Genomic DNA, 25,051 nt, shown 5'->3' on the forward strand with positions numbered 1-25,051 from the left:
GTGGCCATACACTTAAGGGTCCGAGAAGGAAGTGCCTTCCAACTGGAGTCTTTCCAATGAGTCACCATATCTGAGCATGAACTGAAGTGTAAACCTGCAGATATGCAGAACCTCCTGTGGTGTGAAAAAAGTCCGCTGCCTAGAGAGTAGGAGTAGCAGGATCTTTCTTGACTTGCTGACACGGAGTGAATTCTCTAACCAGCAGTTATAATCATCCACTCTGTCCAGGGAAAGTCCACGAGATCTGAACAGGGCAACTCCAATGAGGGCTTCAAACCTGGAGGAACACCACTGTCAATCCATGACCAAAGTCCTCTTCGTCGGAGATGTCAAGGGAACCTTCTCCAAACTATTGTATTTATGGAGGGTCTAAGGAACTTCAGAAATAAACTCTCAAACTTGCGGTAATCTGCCTCAGTGGGGTTTGGCCCATGGTCCGGTGTTCTTGAGACATCCTGCCCCCAAAATACCCACACCCTTCAACAAAGCCAAGGATAAGGCAGCAAGCTCCGAAGAATCAGTCCCCCCCCAACGAAGATGACCGTCCTTTACCAAATAAAGAGCAGGGAACATAATCGGTGGTTGCATAAGGTCCAGGCCTGCCAATGGCAACTGTAAGAGATCTGGTATGAGACCTGACAGGAACAGCAGTACCAAGTACTTCTCTTCCTGCAGGTCGAGGTGGAGGGGGAACCACGGGGCACAGAGAACAAGGCCCCTCAAGAGACCAAGCTTCAATGGAGGAAGAAGAAAGTACCTCATGTCCAGGAAGTTGGAGGTCGCCAAAGCTCCTCCATCAACCTTGGGACAGAGAGAGTACGGGATCATACACCTGTGCTCCAGCAGGCTACCAACCAGGAGTAGAATGGGCTATGGCTGGTGTTCCAGCCCAAGAACCACTCAGGTGTCGTCCACACCCTCAAGAGAGGTGTTGTCGCAGGGAACCCTATTTCTGCAACTACAGCTAGCCTTCTTGGACTTCTTCACCCTTCCTCTCCTCTTCTTCTTCTGACAAGAGGAGTTGGAATCAGAATCGAAGAAGGAGGAGGAGGAGGAGGAGGAGGAGGAGGAGGAGGAGGAGGAGGAGGAGGAGGAGGAGGAGGAGGAGGTGGAGGAATAACACTCGTGCTTCTTCCTTTTCCTACCTATCGCTCCTGGCTCTACAAGCAGAGCGGTCGAGGTATGAACGACCATTGACGACAAGAGAGAAACCACACAGGTTGCTCCAACAGCAGCCACAACACTGGGACACACTGTCACAGGGGGAGGGGAAGGCACACTCACAAGGCCCCACAACTCTGAATCAAGCAGGACCGGAGGCAACACCAATGACACTGAGGGAGAAGGAACAGGCTCTGGACCTCTGGCACAAGGGTCGGCGCAACAAGCATAGGGGAAGGGGTAGAACACACTGTCAATGGGTCAGGGAAAAGGATATCACTAGGCATAAGGACAACAACACTAGACTTGGCATTGCCTTTACCTTTCCCAATGCCCCTATCTTTGAAGGGTGTAGGGAATACGGCTCCTGAACTAGGCACTTTGCTAGCAAGTTTGCGGGCTACCTTACCAGACTTAGCCTTTGCTTCTTTAGCAGGAGCTAGGTGACACAGGGGAAGCCACCATGCCCTTCACCACTGGCATCACTGGCAATGCCTAAGACACAGTGCACAGGGGTTACCAGGGGAGAGGTAGCCTTAGCTATCAATTCCCTCCAATAAAAGTCATGGAAGGCCTACCTACAAGACCAAAGGAAGACCAAGCCTTCCTGAGGTCAAACTTGTCATCAGCAGCCTACACGGTCGAAGTTGAAAGGTTTCCAGCCTATGAAAGGGAGCAGCGAAAACCAGGGGCTCCTCACACTCAAGCGAAATCTGAAAACTTGGCCAATCTAGATGTGAGTCCTTGTGCTTGCAGCATACTGTCCGGAGACCGATCCAGGGGCGTAAGCACAGGTGCGACACCAGCAGCAGAACCCCGGAAGAGACAAAAGTGGCGAAAGACTTCCCTAGAGTCTTCTTGGCCATTAACCAGTCTGACCCCAATGAACATTTTGCAAGATTCTTCCCATTCAGGGCATATGCCTGCCATTGCAACTTTGGCCACGATCTACACTCGGTACAAGATAATAGCTGTGAATAGTCATGCCCTCTACTAGAGGCACGGAGGGAGTGAAGATCAAGAGCTGGTTTAGCCATAAACCAGTTGCAGTGTCTTCCCTTCCCCTTGCATACACGAACCTCTTGCTTCCATTCCATCATAATAACAAAGACTTCCTGTAAAGAGAAAGAAATTAATAGTTACAAAGGGCTGTCCGATACATCCATTCATGACAGCAGTCCAAACGAAAGTAAAGAATATCCAATTAGATAGGGGGAAGGACTCCTTGCACCGCTCCCTTCCCAGTTCCGACCGTTCTCCAACTTTAAACAACCAATTCTAGCTCATACCAAAACAATATTCTAAGTAGAGGACAAGGGCTTGTATGCTGCATAGGAACACGTAAGACTAATATAATACTTACTGAAACCACTGAAAACTGCTATCTTTACTCTTCAATCTCTCTTCAACATTCAACGAGAATAAGCTCATGTCTCTTACTGCAATAAGGTATTCAGCCACCCTGTAGAAATAAAAATATGACTTAAAAATACAAACAAAGATTTGCCTCTAAAATGTTAGAAAAAGGATTGATGACATGAGATACCAAATAAACAGTTCAAATCTGGTATTTTTTTTAATTATAAAATTATTACACTGTAATTCTTTGGTATGTAATGCCTACAACATGGAGTAAATTACTAAACACTAAATTAAACTGATACTGTATTAGGATTCTTGGGTAGTGTGTAGCGCTACGGCCAAGCGTCCTAATATGTTATTTTTATTAGTAAAATAAATTTTTGAATATACTTACCCGATAATCATGTAGCTGTCAACTCCGTTCCCCGACAGAATTCTATGGAAGGATACGCCAGCTATCACAATACTAGAAGGGGGTGTACTTACCAGCGCCACCTGTGGCCAGGTACTCAAGTACTTCTTGTTGACACCTCCTCAATTATTCCTCGGTCCACTGGTTCTCTATGGGGAGGAAGGGAGGGTCGATTAAATCATGATTATCGGGTAAGTATATTCAAAAATTTATTTTACTAATAAAAATAACATTTTTCAATATTAAACTTACCCGATAATCATGTAGCTGATTCACACCCAGGGGGGTGGGTGAAAACCAGTGTACAAGATTAAAGGATAGCTAAGTATCCCGTATTTCATATAATCAGTTATCCACAATAACAATGAAATAATAAGTACCTGGTAAGGAAGTCGACTTGAACCGTTACTCTGCCTTTAATAAGATCGTCTTCCTTACTGAGCGCAGCGTTCCTCTTGGGAGGCTGAATCAACTCAAAGGTGCTAAAGTATTCAGGGCTGCAACCCATACTAAAGGACCTCATCACAACCTTTAACCTCGGCGCTTCTCAAGAAAGAATTGACCACCCGCCAAATCAACAAGGATGTGGAAGGCTTCTTAGCCGACCGTACAACCCATAAAAAGTATTCAAGAGAAAGGTTAAAAGGTTATGGGATTATGGGAATGTAGTGGCTGAGCCCTCGCCTACTACTGCATTCGTTGCTACGAATGGTCCCAGGGTGTAGCAGTACTCGTAAAGAGACTGGACATCTTTGAGATAGAATGATGCGAACACTGACTTGCTTCTCCAATAGGTTGCATCCATAACACTCTGCAGAGAATGGCTCTGTTTGAAGGCCACTGAAGTAGCCACAGCTCCCACTTCATGTGTCCTTACCTTCAGCAAAGCAAGGTCTTCTTCCTTCAGATGAGAATGTGTTTCTCTAATCAGAAGCCTGAATAGTAAGAAACTGAGTTCTTAGAACTTGGAAAAGAAGGTTTCTTGATAGCACACTATAAGGCTTCTGATTGTCCTTGTAAAGGTTAAGACCTTTTTAGATAGTACCTAAGAGCTCTAACTGGGCAAAGTACTCTCTTCAGACCATTCCCCACCAAGTTGGACAGGCTTGGGATCTCGAACGACTTAGGCCAAGGACGTGAAGGAAGCTCGTTTAGCAAAAACCGAGCTGCAAGGAACATGTAGCCGTTTCAGATGTGAAAACAATGATCCTGCTGAAGGCGTGGATCTCACTTACTCTTTTAGCTGTTGTCAAGCACACGAGGAAAAGAGTTTTTAATGTGAGGTCCTAAAAAGAGGCTGATTGGAGAGGTTCAAATCTTGATGACATAAGGAACCTTAGGACCACGTCTAGATTCCAGCCTGGAGTGGACAACCGACGTTCCTTTGAGGTCTCAAAAGACCTAGGGAGGTCCTGTAGATCTTTGTTGGTGGAAAGATCCAAGCCTCTGTGGCGGAAAACCGCTGCCAACATACTTCTGTAACCCTTGATCGTAGGAGCTGAAAGGGATCTTACTTTCCTTAGATATAACAGGAAGTCAGCAATCTGGGTTACAGTGGTACTGGTTGAGGAAACTGCATTGGTCTTGTACCAGCTACGGAAGACTTCCCCTATAGACTGATAGATACTGAGAGTGGATGTTCTCCTTGCTTTGGCAATCGCTCTGGCTGCTTCCTTCGAAAAGCCCCTAGCTCTTGAGAGTCTTTCGAAAGTCTGAAGGCAGTCAGACGAAGAGCGTGGAGGATTGGTGTACCTTCTTTACGTGAGGTAGACTTAGAAGGTTCACTCCTAGAGGAAGAGTCCTGGGAATGTCGACCAGCCATTGCAGTACCTCTAAGAACCATTCTCTCGCGGGCCAGAGCGGAGCCAACCAACGTCAGCCGTGTCCCTTTGTGAGAGGAGAACTTCTGAAGTACCCTGTTGACAATCTTGAACGGCGGGAATGCATACAGGTCGAGATGGAACCAATCCAGCAGAAAAGCATCCACGTGAACTGCTGCTGGGTCTGGAATCGGAGAACAATACAACAGGAGTCTCTAGGTTATCGAGGTAGTGAACAGATCTATGGTTGGCTGACCCCACAGGGCCCAAAGTCTGCTGCAAACATTCTTGAGAAGGGTCCACTCTGTGGGGATGACCTGACCCTTCCGTCTGAGGTGATCTGCCATGACATTCATACCGCCCTGAATGAACCTCGTTACCAGTTAGCTTTCGATCTTTAGACCAGATGAGTAGGTCCCTTGCGATCTAGAACAACTTCCACGAAAGAGTCCCTCCCTGCTTGAAGATATAAGCCAGGGCTGTGGTGTTGTCAGAGTCCACCTCCACCACTTTGTTAAGCTGGAGGGACTTGAAGTTTATCAAGGCCAGAATAACCGCCAACAACTCCTTGCAATTGATGTGAAGTGTCCTTTGCTCCTGATTCCAAGTTCCCGAGCATTCTTGTCCGTCCAAAGTCGCACCCCAGCCCGTGTCTGATGCGTCCGAGAGGAGACGGCGGTTGTGTTTCTGAACAGCCAAAGGTAGACTTCCTTGAGAAGAAAGCTGTTCTTACACCACGCGAGAGAAGACCTCCTCTCTTCGGAAACAGGACTGAGACCGTCTCTAGCGTCATGTCCTTTATCCAGTGAGCAGCTAGATGATACTGAAGGGGGGGGAGGTGGAGTCTCCCTAACACGATGAACAGGGCCAGCGATGAAAGTGTCCCTGTTAGACTCATCCACTACCTGACTGAGCATCGGTTCCTTCTCAGCATGCTCTGGATGCATTCTAGGGCTTGGAAGATCCTTGGGGCCGACGGAAAAGTCCGAAAAGCTCGACTCTGAAGATCCATACCCAAGGAGACAATGGTCTGGGATGGGACGAGCTGAGACTCCTCAAAATTGACCAGGAGGCCCAGTTCCTTGGTCAGATCCATAGTCCATTTGAAAATCTCCAGACAGCGACGACTTGTGGGAGCTCTTAAAAGCCAGTCGTCTGACGGAGCCGGACACAAGATCATGGTACTGCTGCACAGTCTGTGAACTGTCAATCATGGGCAAGCGAGGAAGTACAGTGACAACCCGAATCTGTCTAGACTGTCTGGGTCGTACAGACAAACTCCTTATCGGGTTGCTGAGGTTGCCGCACTGCGTCACAACAAGTCACTTCTGTTGGTTGTTGAACGTCTTCCCCGTGACACATTGACTCCGTAAACAAAAAATCCTCTAACAAGGACTAAGCTTGGACTGCATGTCTTGTAACACAGCTCAAGGTCTATGGGAGCAAGTGTGGTAACAGACGGGATTAGCGACTGAAGTGGAACCATTACCTTCCCTGGAAGCATGTTATGCTTAAATAAAAGTCCATAGGAGGCTATGCAGCTAAAGGCTCCCTCCAAATGACAGAGTCCTCAAGGGAATATCAGAAGGAGGGAGAAAAGAACTTTCTCATCTACAGGGACCATATCCTAGAAAAGCTAAGTTCTCTCAGTGAGGGTTCACTGGTGCAAAAGCAGCAGACTAGAAGGCAACGTTATGAAACTGCTTGACAGTCTAGTGAGTTGGCAACAACCAAAGATGTGTGACTGAGAAGCATGCGGTAAGGTATGCAGAGCATGTAGTATGCAGAGTATGCTGTATGCAGAGCATGCTGTATGTAGAGCATGTTGTATGCAGAGCATGCTGAATGCAGAGCATGCTGTATGCAGAGCATGTTGTATGCAGAGCATGCTGAATGCAGAGCATGCTGTGTGCAGAGCATGTTGTATGCAGAGCATGCTGTATGCAGAGCATGCTGTATGTAGAGCATGTTGTATGCAGAGCATGTAAGGTAAGCAGAGCGTGTGCATGGCGTTTAACATTTCTCAGAAATTCCATGACCAGTGCTAGAGTGCTTTATGCATGCTTGCATGGGGTTTTAATATCAACATAATATATACCTTACATTCATAACTCATGATTCATATTTTTGCCATATTTTGCGATATTGTTAAAAATATATTGCCAGGAATACAAATATATTTTTATAATAATACAAATAACCTCCATTATCATAGGTTTGAAAATGGAGGAGAGGTATGCTGAACAGCAGAGTCAGAACGAGCTGGAACAACAATAGTTGTGGTTTCCTCTTCAAGACTCTGTTGAGGGAACACCTGAGGCTCAGTCTGCAAAGGCTGATCAGCAGAAGGTAGGCTCATGGGTGGAGGAGGCTGACTCCTGGCATGAGTGGCTGAACTCAAGGGTTGCGCTTGCTGAGTGGTTGGCGGATGCGCAGTAGCAAGTTCCTGAGGAACGAGTTGAGGTTCCTGCGGTGTGAGCTGAGAGCGAAAAGGTAGTGGCTGCGCAGAACGCAGTAAAAATCTCGCAAGTTGAGGCTCCTGAGGCGCAAGGCTAAGGTGTTGAGGTGCTTGCCTTGAGGAGGGTTGAGCTCGCTGCAGCGAGAGCTGAGGAGACTGACTCATGGACGGGAGAGGTTGTTGTACCTCAACCGAGTGTTGCATCACTGGTGGAGCAGCAAGTGGAGGCGGAGGAAGAGAGGTATAATCCTCCTGATCCCATTGTAAAGGTTGCCTTAAGGAAGGCGGAGGCTGAACACCACTGGGAACAGCAAACTCAGAACGTGGCTCAACATCGTACGCCTGGCAGGTGGTACTGCGATCAGGCGGAGCGAGCGCAGGCGGAGGGAGTGTAGGCGGAGGCGGAGGCGCAACACTCTCAGCCCGACACTCACGCATCAAGTCCGAAAGCTGTGCTTGCATGGACTGTAGTAGAGTCCACTTGGGGTCGGCAGAAACTACAGTAGGCTGAGGTAAAGCCTTAACAGTCGAGCTCTGTTGTGGCAGAACCTTACTCCTCTTAGGCGGAGTGCATTCAACTGATGACTGAGGAGAGTCAGAGCTAACCCAATGACTGCATCCGGGTTGTTGAACTCTTAACTTCGTACGTCTGGCATAGGTCTGGACTTTACGTTTAAGAGGTCTTGAGACCTGAGACCAGCGTTTTCTCCCCTAAATTTCTTCTGCAGACGAGCAAAATAAGGGCTCAATCGTCTGCGGGTGGGAGTGACGGTCTCGGTAAGACACGCCCACAACCACCGAGGATACTTCTGTGCGCCGATCAAGGCCTGCTGAACCCTTCTGCCCTTCGACATTGCTTCTCCCCTGGGCTTGGGAGCTTGCAAGAGGTCCCGGACTGGGAGGACGACTGGCGCGCACAGAAGTACCCTCACGCACAACACTGAACTTTGCGCTAATCACTTATCACTTTGATTTTCTGTTTGCACTTATTTCACTGAACTCGAAACTTTAAGTGGTTTGTACCTGAAACACGCAATTCTATCCTTTCTCAAAAGTTAGTAATTGCGAAAACAGAATTACAATGTAACAGAAAAATCTAATGAAAGATAAATAATTCAGTGGATGGAAAGAGACAACACTAGATCACTCTAGAAACGTTTACCTTCTTCCCCTAAAGAGACTAGGGAGAAGAGTCAAAACGATAACAACGTTATTCGTACGCCTGGCAGGCTTGAATGAAACGTTTATTCTCCTTTCTCCCTCCGTCTCTATCTCTCTCTCTCTCTCTCTCTCTTGACTTAGAACCTGAGAGAAGAGCCCAATCATATATATCGTTAAAACATATTATTGTTAAAGGAAAAAAACTGAAATATTTCCCAAAATGAAAAGTTCCTTTATTAGGATCAAAACCATTAAGTTAAGAAAGAATGAACAAAACGCTAGACACGGTTACTCTTACTGCAACGTGAAACCGTGAAAACTCTTTCTCTATCGTAACGATAGAGTGCAAGTTGAACGTTCTGAACGTCAACAACTGCAGAGACAAAACAAAACGTTAGTTCAACTTTGAAAACAGTACTAGACTATCAAAGAAATTCTTTCAAAGACATTAAAATAGCATAATATGTTAACAGGTAAAACCGAAATGACGGGCTCAATGTTAATTAACTTCGGTACCAAGAAAAGACCGCCTACTATTAGGAAGGTCGAATGTAAACAAATATAAAAATTAATTTTAATAAGTTTATAATAAAAGGAAGTTAATCGAAGAGGCCTATAAGAGGCGGAGAGATATAAAATAAATCTATAACTTTTGTTACAAAATTAAGAAAGAGAGTCTATACTCTCTTAGACACCAACACTTCCGTCTAAGGGAAGGGTCGGCCATTGAAAGGTGAAAGAGAGTTCATACTCTCTTCGACACCATAATTAATCAAATTAATTCCAAAAGCTAACTAAGCTAATATAGAAGTTTCCAGTAAAGCGACAGCCGAAATCAAAGAGAAATACTTCACCAAAGTCGTGAAAATACTCCAAGAACATAAGCGTATCCCAGAACGTCTTGCCGGAAGCACGACAAAGGAATAATTGAGGAGGTGTCAACAAGAAGTACTTGAGTACCTGGCCACAGGTGGCGCTGGTAAGTACACCCCCTTCTAGTATTGTGATAGCTGGCGTATCCCTCCATAGAATTCTGTCGGGCAACGGAGTTGACAGCTACATGATTATCGGGTAAGTTTAATATTGAAAATTGTTTATTATCGCTCCGACTGTTATCTTGTATAGAATAAAAATGTTTGGAAATGATCTTAAATATGTTGTGTAAGGGGGGGTCCGGGGGGGCGCAGCCCCCGTGGGTAAGGACACGGCTTTTAGCATTGGTTAGGTGGGTTTTTTAAGTTAGCTTCTCCCGTCGTACTTGTAGGTAAGGAAACTGTTGTGTAAGGGGGGATCCGGGGGGGCACAGCCCCCCTGGGTAAGGATACGGCTTTTAGCATAGGTTAGGTGGGTTTTTTAAGCTAGCTTCTCCCGCCAAAATCGTTTTTAGAACGACGGCCACAGTTCAGAATATTCCCGTCTTCTACGGAATCTGGCCGTCACCCTACAAAGGCTCCGGATTCTTCTAGCTACATTACCATATACAGATTTCCTTCATTTACCTCACAAATAAAAATCTATTTAAAATCACTTTTCATGTTTGACTACTCAATTCCTCTGAAACAATGTATTTTATATGTAGTTCTTGATAAAACCAATAAATGTAAGGAAAATCAATATGAAAAACTATTTGCTACCTTTACTGTAACTCCTTCAACCTCTTCAACTATACACTGGTAACCTACTTGCTTGGAGGAAAAGATGACAGCGCTTCGGGTGTGGACTTTTGAGTTGGAATTCCATTTGTGATGGATATTTGGCCAAGGTGCGCTACTAATACATCAGGACTGTTCTGAGACTCTGGTAAAACAACAACTGGAGTTTCAAGGCTTATGTCCAGACTGGAAATAAAAACAAATATAAAATAGAAAGATCAAAATAAAACAATTATCTATTCAGTACGGTCCAAGTGAAACACATTATGCAAGATGAAACATCATAGATTTTGCAATGTTCTCTAAGTCTTAATACCAAACAACATATCAAATTTTTCACTCAATAATTTCAAAAACTACTTCACTCACTTCAATGAAAAGGGCAAATCTGTGCTCTCTTCGTGAGCTGGACTAAATCTTGAACCTGATGCAGATCCAGGAGGAGGAGCGGGGAGGTTAAGAGTGTCTGTTGATTTTGAAACACTCATACGTCTTCGATGCCTAGGAGAAGCCTCCCAAGAATTACTTGTGAGACTTACAAAAGATTCAATTCTGAAAGTAGAATAAACACAGTAAAAAGTGAAGCAGATAAATGCAACTAAAATATTTCAAATAGAAACGAAAACTCTATGAACCATTTAAGGTTCTGATGTCAATGTATTCTCAACAGTTGATTTTCCAATGATGTCAAATGGCATCACCCGTAAAAAAAATTAGACTACCTTTAACTCATATTCTTGCAATTTTGTTATTTTCTTTATTTCCATATGCAATACTATAAAGTTGGTGTTATTTTAGTTTTATATTGCAAGATGAAAGACACAGATACTTGCTACTTAGCAGCCCATTGCAGAAAAACAAAAAATAGTACAAATATTCAGCTTCATTATGTTACCTTATTCACCATGAAAAATCAAATAGTGAAAAAATGTTATTTTCATTAGTAAAATAAATTTTTGAATATACTTACCCGATAATCATGTAGCTGTCAACTCCGTTGCCCGACAGAATTCTACGGGAGGGATACGCCAGCTATCACTATACTAGAAGGGGGTGTACTCACCAGCGCCACCTGTGGCCAGGTACTGCAGTACTTCTTGTTGACACCACCTCACTTTTTCCTCGGTCCACTGGTTCTCTATGGGGAGGAAGGGTGGGTCAATTAAATCATGATTATCGGGTAAGTATATTCAAAAATTTATTTTACTAATGAAAATAACATATTTCAATATTAAACTTACCCGATAATCATGTAGCTGATTCACACCCAGGGGGGTGGGTGAAAACCAGTGTACATGACTAAAGGATAGCTAAGTATCCCGTATTTCATATAATCAGTTATTTCAGAATAACAATGAAATAATAAGTACCTGGTAAGGAAGTCGACTTGAACCGTTACTCTGCCTTTATTAAGTTCGTCTTCCTTACTGAGCGCAGCGTTCCTCTTAGGAGGCTGAATCAACTCAAAGGTGCTAAAGTATACAGGGCTGCAACCCATACTAAAGGACCTCTACACAACCTCTAACCCAGGCGCTTCTCAAGAATGAATTGACCACCCGCCAAATCAAAAAGGATGCGGAAGGCTTCTTAGCCTACCGTAACAACCCAAAAAACAACAATAAAAGCATTCAAGAGAAAGGTTAAAAAGGTTATGGGATTAAGGGAATGTAGTGGCTGAGCCCTCACCTACTACTGCACTCGCTGCTACGAATGGTCCCAGGGTGTAGCAGTTCTCGTAAAGAGACTGGACATCTTTAAGATAAAATGATGCAAACACTGACTTGCTCCTCCAATAAGTTGCATCCATAATGCTCTGCAGAGAACGGTTCTTATTAAAGGCCATCGAAGTGGCTACGGCTCTCACTTCGTGGGTCCTTACCTTCAGCAAAGCAAGGTCTTCATCCTTCATGTGAGAATGGGCTTCTCTAATCAGAAGCCTTATATAATACGAAACTCCGTTTTTGGACATGGGCATCGAAGGTTTCTTGATTGCACACCATAAGGCTTCTGACTGTCCTCGTATAGGTTTTGACCTATTAAGATAATATTTCAGAGCTCTGACAGGGCAAAGAACTCTTTCTAGCTCGTTACCTACCATGTTGGAAAGGCTAGGAATTTCAAACGATCTAGGCCAAGGACGTGAAGGAAGTTCATTCTTAGCTAAAAATCCGAGCTGTAAAGAACATGTTGCAGATTCGGATGTGAACCCAATGTTCTTGCTGAAGGCATGAACCTCACTGACTCTTTTAGCTGTTGCAAGGCAGACGAGGAAAAGAGTCTTGAGGGTAAGGTCCTTGAAGGAAGCTGACTGGAGAGGTTCGAACCTAGGAGACATAAGGAACCTTAAGACTACGTCTAGATTCCAGCCTGGAGTGGGTAAACGACGTTCTTTAGAAGTCTCAAAAGACTTAAGGATGTCTTGAAGGTCCTTGTTGGAAGAAAGGTCCAAACCTCTGTGGCGGAGAACTGAAGCCAACATACTTCTGTACCCTTTAATCGTAGGAGGCGAAAGGGATCTCTCATTCCTTAGATGTAATAGGAAGTCAGCTATTTGGGTTACAGAGGTATTGGTAGAGGAAACTGCATTGGCTCTACACCAGCTTCGGAAGACTTCCCACTTGGATTGGTAGACTCTACGAGTGGATACCCTCCTTGCTCTGGCAATCGCACTGGCTGCCTCCTTCGAAAAGCCTCTAGCTCTAGCGAATCTTTCGACAGTCTGAAGGCAGTCAGACGAAGAGCGTGGAAGTTTGGGTGCACCTTGTCTACGTGAGGTTGACGTAGAAGGTCCACTCTTAGAGGGAGAGTCCTGGGGACGTCGACCAGCCATTGTAGTACCTCTGTGAACCATTCTCTTGCAGGCCAAAGGGGAGCAACCAGCGTCAGCCGTGTCCCTTCGTGCGAGACGAACTTCTGAATGACTCTGTTGATGATCTTGAACGATGGGAATGCGTAAAGGTCGAGATGGGACCAATTCAGCAGAAAAGCATCCACATGAACTGCTGCTGGGTCTGGAACTGGGGAACAGTACAAAGGAAGCCTCTTGGTCATGGAGGTGGCAAACAGATCTATCGTAGGCTGACCCCACAAGGTCCAAAGTCTGTTGCACACGCTCTTGTGAAGGGTCCATTCCGTGGGGATGACTTGATCTTTTCTGCTTAGGCGATCTGCTGAGACGTTCATGTTGCCCTGAATGAACCTCGTTACTAGAGTGAGGTTTAGACTTCTTGACCAAATGAGGAGGTCCCTTGCTATCTCGTATAGGTTCCTCGAATGGGTCCCTCCCTGCTTGGAGATGTAAGCCAAGGCTGTGGTGTTGTCGGAGTTCACCTCCACCACCTTGCCTAGCAGGAGGGACTTGAAGTTCATAAGGGCCAAATGAACTGCCAGTAGCTCCTTGCAGTTGATGTGGAGCGTTTCCTGTTCCCTGTTCCACGTTCCTGAGCATTCCCGTCCGTTCAAGGTCGCGCCCCAGCCCGAGTCTGATGCATCCGAGAAGAGATGAAGATTGGGGGTCTGAATCGCTAACGATAGGCCCTCCTTGAGAAGGAGGTTGGTCTTCCACCACAAGAGAGTGGTCTTCATCTCTTTGGTGACAGGGATAGAGACTGCTTCGAGCGTCAAATCCTTGTCCCAATGAGCTGCTAGATGGAATTGGAGAGGGCGGAGGTGGAGTCTCCCTAACTCGACGAACAGGGCTAACGATGACAGGGTCCCTGTGAGACTCATCCACTGTCTCACCGAGCAACTGTTCCTCTTCAGCATGCTCAGGATGCAATCTAGGGCTTGGCTTATCCTTGGGGCCGATGGAAAAGCCCGAAAATCCTGACTCCGAATCTCCATTCCCAGGTAAACTATGGATTGGGAGGGAATGAGCTGGGACTTTTCTAAGTTGACTAACAGACCCAGTTCCTTGATCAAGTCCAAAGTCCAGTTGAGACTCTCCAGACAGCGACGACTCGTGGAGGCTCTCAACAGCCAGTCGTCTAAGTAAAGGGAGGCTCTGATGTCCGATAAGTGGAGGAATTTTGCAATATTCCTCATCAGATGCGTAAACACCATAGGAGCTGTGCTTAGGCCAAAACACAGGGCTTGGAATTGGTACACAACCTTTCCAAAAACGAATCTCAGGAAAGGTTGGGAGTCTGGATGAATAGGAACGTGAAAGTAAGCGTCTTTCAGATCCAACGAGACCATCCAGTCCTCCTGCCTGACCGCTGCTAGGACCGACTTCGTCGTCTCCATAGTGAACGTCTGCTTGGTGACATAAGCATGAGCGCGCTGACGTCCAGCACCGGTCTCCAACCTCTTGTCTTCTTGGCCACCAGAAAGAGACGGTTGTAGAAGCCCGGGGATTGATGGTCCCGGACTATAACCACTGCCTTCTTCTGTAACAGGAGCGACACCTCCTGGTGCAACGCTAGCCTCTTGTCCTTTTCCTTGTAGTTGGGAGAGAGGTTGATGGGAGAAGTGGTCAGAGGGGGTTTGCGGCAGAATGGTATCCTGTAACCCTCCCTTAGCCACCTGACAGACTGGGCGTCTGCACCTCTCCTTTCCCAAGCTTGCCAGAAGGTCTTGAGTCTGGCTCCTACTGCTGTCTGGAGAGGAGGAGAGTCAGTGTTTGCCTTTTGAAGTCTTGGGACCTTTCCTAGACCTGCTCCTGGAAGAGTCTGGACGGGAGCTTCCTCGGCTGGGGGTTCTGCCACGAAAGGGCGGAATAAACCTTGTAGCAGGAGTATCAGCCACTGGGGTGCGGTAAGTCCTGGGAGCTGAGGGAGCAACCTTAGTCTTACGAGCTGAAGAGGCCACAAGATCATGAGTGTCCTTCTGAATCAGGGCCGCAGACAAATCCTTGATAAGCTCTTCGGGAAACAAGAACTTAGAAAGCGGAGCAAAAAGGAGTTGAGACCTTTGACAAGGTGTGATGCTGGAAGAAAGAAAGGTGCAAAGTTGCTCCCTTTTCTTAAGAACTCCTGACACAAACATTGAAGCAAGCTCGCCAGACCCATCCCGAATTGCTTTATCCATGCAGGACATTAAAAGCATGGCCGAGTCCTTGTCCGCAGGGGAGGTCTTCTTGCTCAGGGCCCCCAGGCACCAGTCTAGAAAATTGAACATCTCAAAGGCACGAAATACACCCTTTAGGAAGTGGTCTAAATCGGAGAAGGTCCAGCAAACCTTAGAGCGCCTCATTGCTGATCTACGAGGAGAGTCGACCAAACTTGAGAAGTCAGCCTGGGCAGAGGCAGGGACTCCCAAGCCTGGTTCCTCTCCTGTGGCATACCATACGCCCGCCTTAGAAGTGAGCTTAGTAGGTGGGAACATAAAGGAAGTCTTCCCTAGTTGCTGTTTAGACTGCAACCACTCCCCTAATATTCTTAAAGCTCTCTTAGAGGACCTAGCAAAGACGAGCTTAGTATAAGTTGACTTAACAGGTTGCATGCCCAGCGAAAACTCAGATGGAGGAGAGCGGGGGGTAGCAGAAACAAAATGGTCCGGGTATACCTCTCTGAAAAGAGCCAGGACCTTACGAAAGTCAATGGGTAGAGGAGAAGACTTCTGTTCTTCCACGTCTGATGAGGGATCCAGGTGCGCAGCTTCCTCCTCAGAAACCTCATCACCAGAGTGTAGCGAAGTGGGAGGAAAAGTAACAGTGGTATGCTGAACAGCAGAATCTGAACAAGCGGGTGCATAAACGCTTGTGGTTTCATCCTCAAGTCTCTGTTGCTGAGTTAAAACCTGAGGTTCAGGCTGCAAAGACTGGTCAAGAAGAGTAGAGGAAGGTAGGCGCATGGGTTGAGGCGGCTGACTCCTAGCATGAGTTTCTTGTCTCAAGAGTTGCGCTTGCTGTAAGGGTGGCGGATGCGCAGTAGCAGATTCCTGAGGAACGAGTTGAGGTTCCTGAGGTGTGAGCTGCGAGAGTTGAGGTAGCGGCTGCGCAGAACGCAGTTCCTGTCTCGCGAGTTGAGGTTCCTGAGGTGCTAGCCTAAGGAGTTGAGGCTCTCGCCTTGAGGAGGGTTGAGGTCGCTGCAGCGAGTGCTGAGGTGGCTGCCTCATGGATGGAAGAGGTTGTCGTACCTCAAGAGAATGTTGCCTCGCTGGTGGAACCGCAAGCGGAAGCGGAGGAAGTAAGGCATAAGACTCCTGCTCCCATTGCTGAGGTTGCCTTAAGGAAGGCGGAGGTTGCTGCACACCGCTGGTAACTGGCAACTCAGTATGCGGTAAGGTATCCTGAGGAACCTCAACTTCGTACGCCTGGCAGACTGGACTGCGGTGAGGCGGAGCGATCGCAGGAGGAGGTGTAACCTTCTCAGCCTGACACTCACGCATTAAGACCGCAAGCTGTGACTGCATGGACTGCAGCAAAGTCATCTTGGGGTCGACAGACGCTAAGGTCTGCTGAGGCAAAGCCTTAACAGAAGATGAGGTCTGTTGCGGCATCACCTTACCTCTCTTAGGAGGTGTGCAGTCACCTGATGACTGCGGAGAGTCAGAGCTAATCCAATGACTGCAACCAGGTTGTAGAACTCTTGAGGTCTGGACTTTGCGTTTGAGAGGTCTTGAGACCTGAGTCCAGCGTTTTCTCCCTGACATTTCTTCTGCAGACGAGTAAAAGACGGGCTCAATCGTCTGCGGGTGGGAGTGACGGTCTCTGTAAGACACGCCCGCAACCACCGAGGATACTTCTGTGCGCCGATCAAGGCCTGCCGAACCCTTTTGCCCTTCGACATTGCTTCTCCCCTGGGCTTGGGAGCTTGCAAGAGGTCCCGGACTGGGAGGACGACTGGCACGCACAGAAGTACCCTCACGCACCACACTGACACTGACACTAGCACTTGGCACCGCACTGACACTAGCACTTGGCACAGCACTGGCACTATCCCCTCCCACTGCACTTTTGACCTTAAGTTCTTTGACTTCTGCCATAAGAGACTTATGATCACTAACCACCGATTCCACTTTGTCACCTAAAGCCTGAATGGCACGCAAAACATCGGACATATCAGGTTGAGTACAAATAGTAGGTTCGGGGGTAGCCACTACAGGGGGAGGAAAAGGTTGAGGATCATGAGGTGAGGAAAAAAGTGAAGAGCGAGAAGAACTCCTCCTAACTCTCTCTCTCTCTAACTTGGTTGAATATTTCAGGAATCGAACAAATTCAAGTTCCGAAAGTCCGGCGCATTCCTCACATCGATCTTCCAACTGACAGGGTCTTTCCCTACAGTCAGAACAAGCGGTGTGAGGATCAACCGAGGCCTTCGGAACACGCCTATTACAAGACCTACATCGTCTATGGGGTGGGGCTTGTGAAAGGTCAGACATCTTGAATCAAAGAGTTAGTCAAGGGGGATTCCAAATCAAGCAAAAAGATCGTTAACCATTAATCAAAACCAAATAAAAGCTATCTAAGCTAATTAGAAAAGTTTCCAGTATAGCGACAGCTGAAATCTTAGAGAAATACTTCACCAAAAACCGTGAACAATACTCCAAAATCATAAGCATATCCCAGAACGTCTTGCCGGAAGCACGACAGAGGAAAAAGTGAGGTGGTGTCAACAAGAAGTACTGCAGTACCTGGCCACAGGTGGCGCTGGTGAGTACACCCCCTTCTAGTATAGTGATAGCTGGCGTATCCCTCCCGTAGAATTCTGTCGGGCAACGGAGTTGACAGCTACATGATTATCGGGTAAGTTTAATATTGAAAAAAAAATATTTCTATGTCCATGAGTGATCAGAGTATGATTTGCTACAGACAAGTTTAGCTTACTAGGAATGAAAACTTCAATTTGAAAGTAAACACAACCTTTTGCTGACAAGGCCCATAGCCATTTCTGTAGCTGCGTGTTTGATAGACGATGCAACACGGGTCATATACTGTTTGAACTCAGTTGCACAGGATTTCAGCTCCAGGAGGAAATGTGGTGAATGGGTATAACACACAGAAGCTAGTCGCAGTTTTACCGTAAGGTTTTCATCGTCTGGAGTTTGAAGATCTTCAAAAATATTGTAACCTGTAAATATAGCATATAATATACCAAATTATTATCAATAAATTCATCGAAACAAAATTGTTATATCTATTTTCTCTGAGATAAAGGGGTTAGATTTCCAGAAAAATGCTTTTTTCAGCTTCAGCTGAAGAAACACTGCAAAATGGCCGTAACATCTTTTTGAGATTTCTAGCGTATAAACATGTCTTTATAACAGATTATTTATGAAACTTGATTAATTTTCTTTAACAACAATATCTAAAAGGAATTCGAAGACCAATAACAGTACCTATAGCCATTTTTAAGATATTTTCTGTTTTCTCTGATTCATCTGATATTTTGAAGTTTAAAGATGCTGCAAGCTACAGATGGAAAATTATTTCTTGGGTTTAAAAGTAACATGAAATTTATGGAAGCCGAACTAATAGTATAATATCAACTTGGTGAAATTTCAGAAAACAGCTTCCAAGGTCTCTTGGCCTCACATAAAACAGAGGATATGACAAGAGGTTTGATGACAGACTTCACAACTACATATTCAATTACTGCACTGTAATGGTTCAGTGTCCACTTTCCTCTTGTCAAGGATAGAAGAGACTCAAAGCTATGCTATGCAGCTCTTCTTAGAGAAGGACACTACAATATCAAACCATTGTTCTCTAGTCTTGGGTAGTGCCATTGCCTCTATGCATTAGTCTTCCAGTCTTGGGTTATTATTCCATTGTTTGAGGGTATAATAAGGCACAGCATTCCATTTGTTTCCTTATTTCCTTTCCACGCTTAGCTACTTTCCCTGTTGGAGGTACATTGTGGCAAAGATATAGCTACTAAACTAAAACATGAAATATATATTCTTGAAACTGACTAGAGTATATCACTGAGCCCAGATGTGGAAAATGATGCTTAGTTGGAGGCAAATGTTTAGGGTAAACCAATAGCAATTCTGCACTAAAGTACAATTTAGCTAAATATTAGATATATATCCTGGTTATCGTCGTCGGCGCCCACTCGTGTCCGAGTATTGGGTTCTGTCGTTAGCCATCAGCCTCCTATCTGTGGGGTGGGTGCTTATGTCTGATGTGGCTGTTAAGTCCTAGTCTGTGGTGGAAGAGTCGCGGACAGTGTTCACAAGGGAGGGTAGGTGGTGGGCGGGGCTGTTCTAATCGCTCTCTCCTTCTTCTCCTCCTAGCCTCCTCATTTTGTCTCCTCCTCTCCTCGAAGTCCACGGTGCCATGGTGTACTGTACTCCTCCAGGTTTTCCTGTCCCTGGCTGTTTCTTCCCATGAGGAAGGATCGATGTCAGTTAGAGCCGGGGTGCGCTTTAGTTGGTATTTATAGCGCATTTTCGGGGCTCCTCGTGGTCTGGTGCCCTGGGTCAGTTCTCCGTAGAATATTTTCTTTGGGAGCCTAGATGGATCCATCCTATGCACGTGTCCTATCCAGCGGAGGCGGTGGTGGATGATGGTGGCCTCCACGCTGGTCAGCGAGGCACGTTCTAAGACTTCAATGTTGGTGGTGTGGCTCTCCCAGGGGATTTTCAAGATCTGCCTCAGTTTCATTTGTTGGAAGCGTTCTAGGTTTTTAAGATCGTTTTTATATAGCGTCCATGTTTCACATGCATACAGGAGTGTGGAGAGGATTACTGCCTTGAACACCATTATTTTGGTGGTCATTGTCAGTGCGTGGTTGTTAAATACGCGGCAACTGAGTCGGCCAAAGGCGGAGTGGGCTGCCCTGATCCTGTTCTCCACGTCCTTTTTGCTTGTGGGAGCTGAAGTTAGGATGCTCCCTAGGTAGGAGAACTGGTCCACCTGTTCTAACGGTAGGTCATTCACTGTGGTATTGAAGTTGGGGAGCATCAGTCCTGGTGGATGTTGGACGAGGGTCTTGGTTTTGTCTGTGTTGACTTGCATCCCAAAACGTTCGTAGGCAGAGTTGTATGCATCAGCTAACGACTGCAGGTCCTCTTCCGTCTGACCTGGGGTGGCATTGTCATCAGCATACTGCAGTTCTCGCACTGCACACAAGGTGGTCTTGGTTCTGGCGCTGAGTCTAGCGAGGTTGAAAGCGCCTCCATCCATGCGGAAACGTAGGTCGACTGAGGGCGTGTCTGGGGGAATCTCGTTGAGCATTGCTGCGGTGTATAGCAAGAAAACCGTTGGGGCCAGAACACAGCCCTGCTTCAGGCCGCCGTTGATGGGGAATGGGTCTGAAAGAGAGTTCTGGTGGCAGACTCTCCCAACCATTCCGTCATGGAGGGCATGCACCAGCTTGACAAAATCGGGTGGGCAGCCATATCTTTTGAGGACAGCCCACATGGCAGGTCGAGGTACTTTGTCGAAGGCCTTTTTCAAATCCCAGAAGATGAACATTATGGGCTGTTGTTGTTCGAGGCTCTTCTCTTGTAGTTGTCGCGCACAGAAGATCATGTCTATGGTCCCGCGGGAAGGTCGAAAGCCGCACTGGGACTCTGGCAGGACGTCTTCTAGGAGAATAAGGAGGCGGTCAAGGAGAATCCGAGCAAAAATCTTACTCGCGATGCTTAGTAGTGATATTCCCCGGTAGTTGTTACAGTTCTCCCTGTCTCCCTTCTTGAAGATTGTTACAGTTCTCCCTGTCTCCCTTCTTGAAGATCTCCTGGTTATAGTAGATGAAGAATCTATCTACAAATAAGTATACACTGATAAAATATTATCTATTGAAATTTCAAACTTGAATCATACATTCATGATAGCTTTTCTTAATGCAAATGCATAAAGTATGTGTGCATTTACCTGCATTAAATGACAACAGTACTGTACAAATGTAAGTGATCATTGTGCAGATGGGTGTAAGGGGCAAAGATCAAAATTACTGGACGGTAGCAATAAATTATCAATGCTCAAACACAAGATATAGCTGAACACTACGTGTGCAGATTAGTTTACATTATTGATGGAGACGAGTTAGGAAGGAAGAGGTAAACAAGTGACTCATGCTAATGTTACCGGGTATGTGTTTAAGTTTGCTAATAGCACCACCAATTGCTAAAAGGCATAAGGAGACCTAAGGAGACCCGAGCCCTTCTTAGGTCAAACTAGTCAGCGGTATTCACGGTAACAGAGAAGAGCCACCAACCTCCTAAGGGGTGCAGTGAACACTGGGAAATCCCACAAAACCACCAGAAACTGAAAAGCCCACTGATGTAGCACCAAGAGCACCTTGCTACCGACGCTTACCAGCTGGGGACCGAACCAAGAGCGCAAGTCCAGAAGCAGTGGTTGCTGACTCACTAAATGAGCAGATGGAAGAAGCAAAAGACCTAATCAATGTCTTCTTGGGTGTTGCCAAGACAGACTGCAGAGAAGGCTCAGCTGTCTTCCTCCACCTCAAGGTATATGCTTGTTACTGTGCAGGAGTCCACAACCTACAAACTGCACTGCACAATCATGCTCCTTATGAGAAGTAGAAAGCAAGAGTAGATCTACAGCAAGTTTACACAAAAGCAGTTGCAATGTCCACCCTTTTCCTGGCAAGCATGAATCTCTTGCTTCACATCCATGGCAATCAACAGCTAGAACTCACTTCTTGAAAGAAAATGAAAATAAAAAGTTTGATTAAGGGAGCAACAGCATATCCATACTCGCTGTAGCTGAAAAACAATGCAGAGAGCTTCCAACAGGTAGGGGAGGTGGAGGAGAGGTTCTTGCCCCCAGTCACCATCAACCATTAAATACCTTGTTAAAGATTTCAACTACCATTCCATTTCACGCTAAAAAAATACGTTCATAACTAAAGGACAAAGGTTTGTAAACGTATAGGAGCAAATAGTAATTCAAGCTTAATGGTGGACCATTTTTCAGTAAATATAACATTGACAATTTCAATCTTTAATCAATAAAGAAGATTGTTTTACCTTGTGAACCAGAGCCTGAAAATGCAAGAGGTCGAATGATGGTGAAACTAAAAGCTCTTGCTGTACTATCTGAAGAAGATTGTGATCGATAAAGATCCGTGTTGAGTCTTGAAAAAAGATCCTGTAACAGAAAAAAGCCCAGCTTATAATGGGTTCTACAATTATACTTCCTGTCAAGGGTCTGAACTAAATTAAGCTTTTTTTTTATCAAATATTGTTCTTTAATATGAGTTTTCCTCTGAGATATTCAATAAGCTTTGAGATATTTCTGCTAAATTTCTACTATTCTGTCAATTAAATAATTTATATTAACTTAAAGGAATAACTAGTCAAAAGAGGAATTTTCTTTACATGAGTTATCACATATTCAAAACACTTAAAAGATCAGAATAAAGAAAAGCGTAGCAGAGGTAATAATGACAATTTTCCATGACAAATAAGTGCAAGTTTTTCTTTAAACAAGCTAAATTTACCTGAGATCTTTCAACAATAGGATCTTGCCCAACACTGACAATACATTGATGTTTATTCCCCTCAGGTGTAACATCACGAACTTGAAATCCCCCAAGAGACCCTTCAACTGTTAAAATGTCTCGCTCTGAAAGGATTGTAATTCATTAAAAATATAAATAATGCTGCAGCATAAAATATATACGGCAGATAACTCTTTAAATATCATGGTGAAATATACTACAAATCTTAATATAAAAGATCACCACAAATAAATCTTAAGGAATAACTTTTTGTATTCTCAGAAAACAAATTACATTACAGTAGATTTGTGAAAGGACTAACCTACACTTATCTATTGACAATGAATACCTACCAACAGTTGCCTGAATCTTGGCATCTGACATCACTGCTGTGCCAACTTTTCTCCCCACCAAATCTTTGTCTTTATACACACCACGAAGCAACAATACTGTCAACTTGTGGAAATCAAAGCCTACTTCTGCTCTAACTGGACTTTTTTCAGGTGTTACATAACTGAGACTGGGTGCATGAGAGAGAGATTCAAAATCCTCTTTCTCCGGAGAAATAGCAGCATTAGGAGTCGTCACTTCAGCTGTAGTAGAGATTAGATGAGGAGGAATACGAGGAGTAGACACAGAGGGCTGATGAGGGAAAAGTTGATGGATAAATCCCACAAGTTCAACCACAGTCTCTTGATTTGCTGAAAATACAGGTAAATGGTTATAACACCTCACAAGCATGCAAGTAATTTCATGTACAACCTATAAAAGACAAAGATTAAATGTATTATATCAAACAAGGCCACTTCATTCATAAAAAAAGAAAACCTCAAGTAAAAACACTAGCTATTTTATTACTGTATCTAAATCCCATTTTCCTCAGTCATAAATAAAGTAGTAATCCATTGTAAAACTCATAAAGATTCTGACTAAGGCCTATGAAATATGGATGAAATGGTTGAGCAGAAATTTAACAAAAGTACTCAAAACATATGAAAGGCAGACAATAGAATATTCTGACTTTTCTTAACATATAAAAGTCATATCCATAGCTATAAATTAAATATATTGTCATCATCACTTTTAATGATTTGGTCTAATTTTTTATCTAAACGCCTTTTTATTCTTCCTTTTTTTCTGCTTAAGTTAATTACTCGAACTTTGAATTTTTTCATAGTTTTATACTGATAACAAAGTGGGAAGGTTTTAGTTAGAGAAGTGAATATTTTTCTGCTACAGGGTTATAATTTAGAATCTTTAGTTTTGAACCTTATAGTGCACCCATTAATTAAGAATACCACCTACAGCAGATATTCTATATATTGGATAGCAATACCTTTCCTAAAAAGAACTTAACCACTGTGTATTGGTGAACGTCTGTGTCTGAAAATTTTCTCACATCAGATATTGTATCAGGAGGAAATACTCTACCATAAATCAATTAAATTAGCAATGACGAGATGGAATGCCAACATTATAAGAAATTATGAATATGTGCTAATTTTTTACAGAATCTAAATATAGGAAAAAAAATAAAATCAAACCTATAAAATACATAGTTAACTTTCGTTAGTGCCATTGTGATAAAATATAGTGCTAAGAAGAAATTAACTGGCACCCCCAATTAAAAACCAATAATTTTACATATACAAATAATCTTATCAATACAAATACCCAACAAGACAAACTAATTTGGACATCAACACCACAGAATAACAAAAATCAATAATCCACTATTGATAGCACAGACTGAAGTTTTCACTATTATCTATAGCATGCCAATTACTAATATGAAGAGTGATCTTTCACCTCATAAAGTTGCAGGATCTTCAAACTCAACTCAATACAGTTCTTCACTTCAAACCAAAGTATAAATCTATAAAAGGCATTCATATAAAAAAAATTATATATCATTTAAACACCTTAGGAATAGGTAATAATTAGCATATATTCAAAATTTACATCTGGGATCCTTTCATTGCTAACAATCTAGAAACATTGAACTTCTTCCTTACCACAAAAAAATAAAGGTTATTCAAACGATTTAAACAGATCTAAAGACCATTCCAGTTTTGTTCAAAAGCAGAAGTAGAAATTTGGATGTAATCTTACCTATTATGTCTAAGGTGTTGAACTGTACAGATGCTAACAGCAAGGCTCCATTGCCTTGTTGAGATGGACAGTGGGATGAAACATATGTTACTTCTAGGGTTATGAGAGCTTCGGTGTCTCTCATGTCTCGCATGTCACTAAGAGGCAATAACCCTCCTAACCCACTATACGGAGAAGACAGAAGTGGAGGCGATGGCAAACATCGGGCAGATTGAGGTGGTGACTGGGCTGGAAATAAAGCAATGAAGTTAAGCATATATAGTCAATTAAAAAAACAGTTCTAATAATAAAATCAGTTATCTATACTCACCTGACATTCATATTGCTTTTCTCTTGAAGCTGGTTGAAATTTGACGTCTGACCTGAAACTAAAATATTTCCCATTTGATTTCCTTGTGATAGCCCTACCCCTCTATTGTAGTATTAGGGTCACATGGCAGTGTATGGCAATACCTGGGCGTGAGCAAAGCCATATTTCCTTTGTCTTTCAGTCTTAAAATTGTAATTAGTTCAATATCGTTTTCATCCTTACCAAGATTCTTGGGGAGGACATC

General features: G+C 44.4%; 1 protein-coding gene across 1 annotated transcript in view; it reads right to left on the reverse strand.

Moving 5' to 3' along the window:
* Positions 1–25,051, reverse strand: part of Vps13D (vacuolar protein sorting 13D) — a 390,232-nt gene that overhangs the window by 275,234 nt on the left and 89,947 nt on the right. The window contains exons 19-26 of the mRNA XM_068377692.1: positions 24,498–24,725; positions 22,739–23,086; positions 22,386–22,510; positions 21,913–22,033; positions 17,831–18,038; positions 10,396–10,578; positions 10,057–10,212; positions 2,525–2,623 (exon numbers count right to left, since the gene is read on the reverse strand). Of these exons, the coding sequence (XP_068233793.1) occupies positions 2,525–2,623; positions 10,057–10,212; positions 10,396–10,578; positions 17,831–18,038; positions 21,913–22,033; positions 22,386–22,510; positions 22,739–23,086; positions 24,498–24,725 (1,468 nt within the window). The remainder of the gene's footprint in view (positions 1–2,524; positions 2,624–10,056; positions 10,213–10,395; positions 10,579–17,830; positions 18,039–21,912; positions 22,034–22,385; positions 22,511–22,738; positions 23,087–24,497; positions 24,726–25,051) is intronic.

This window comes from Palaemon carinicauda, chromosome 8 (assembly GCF_036898095.1).
Source record: "Palaemon carinicauda isolate YSFRI2023 chromosome 8, ASM3689809v2, whole genome shotgun sequence".
Taxonomy (NCBI): Eukaryota; Metazoa; Arthropoda; class Malacostraca; order Decapoda; family Palaemonidae; genus Palaemon; species Palaemon carinicauda.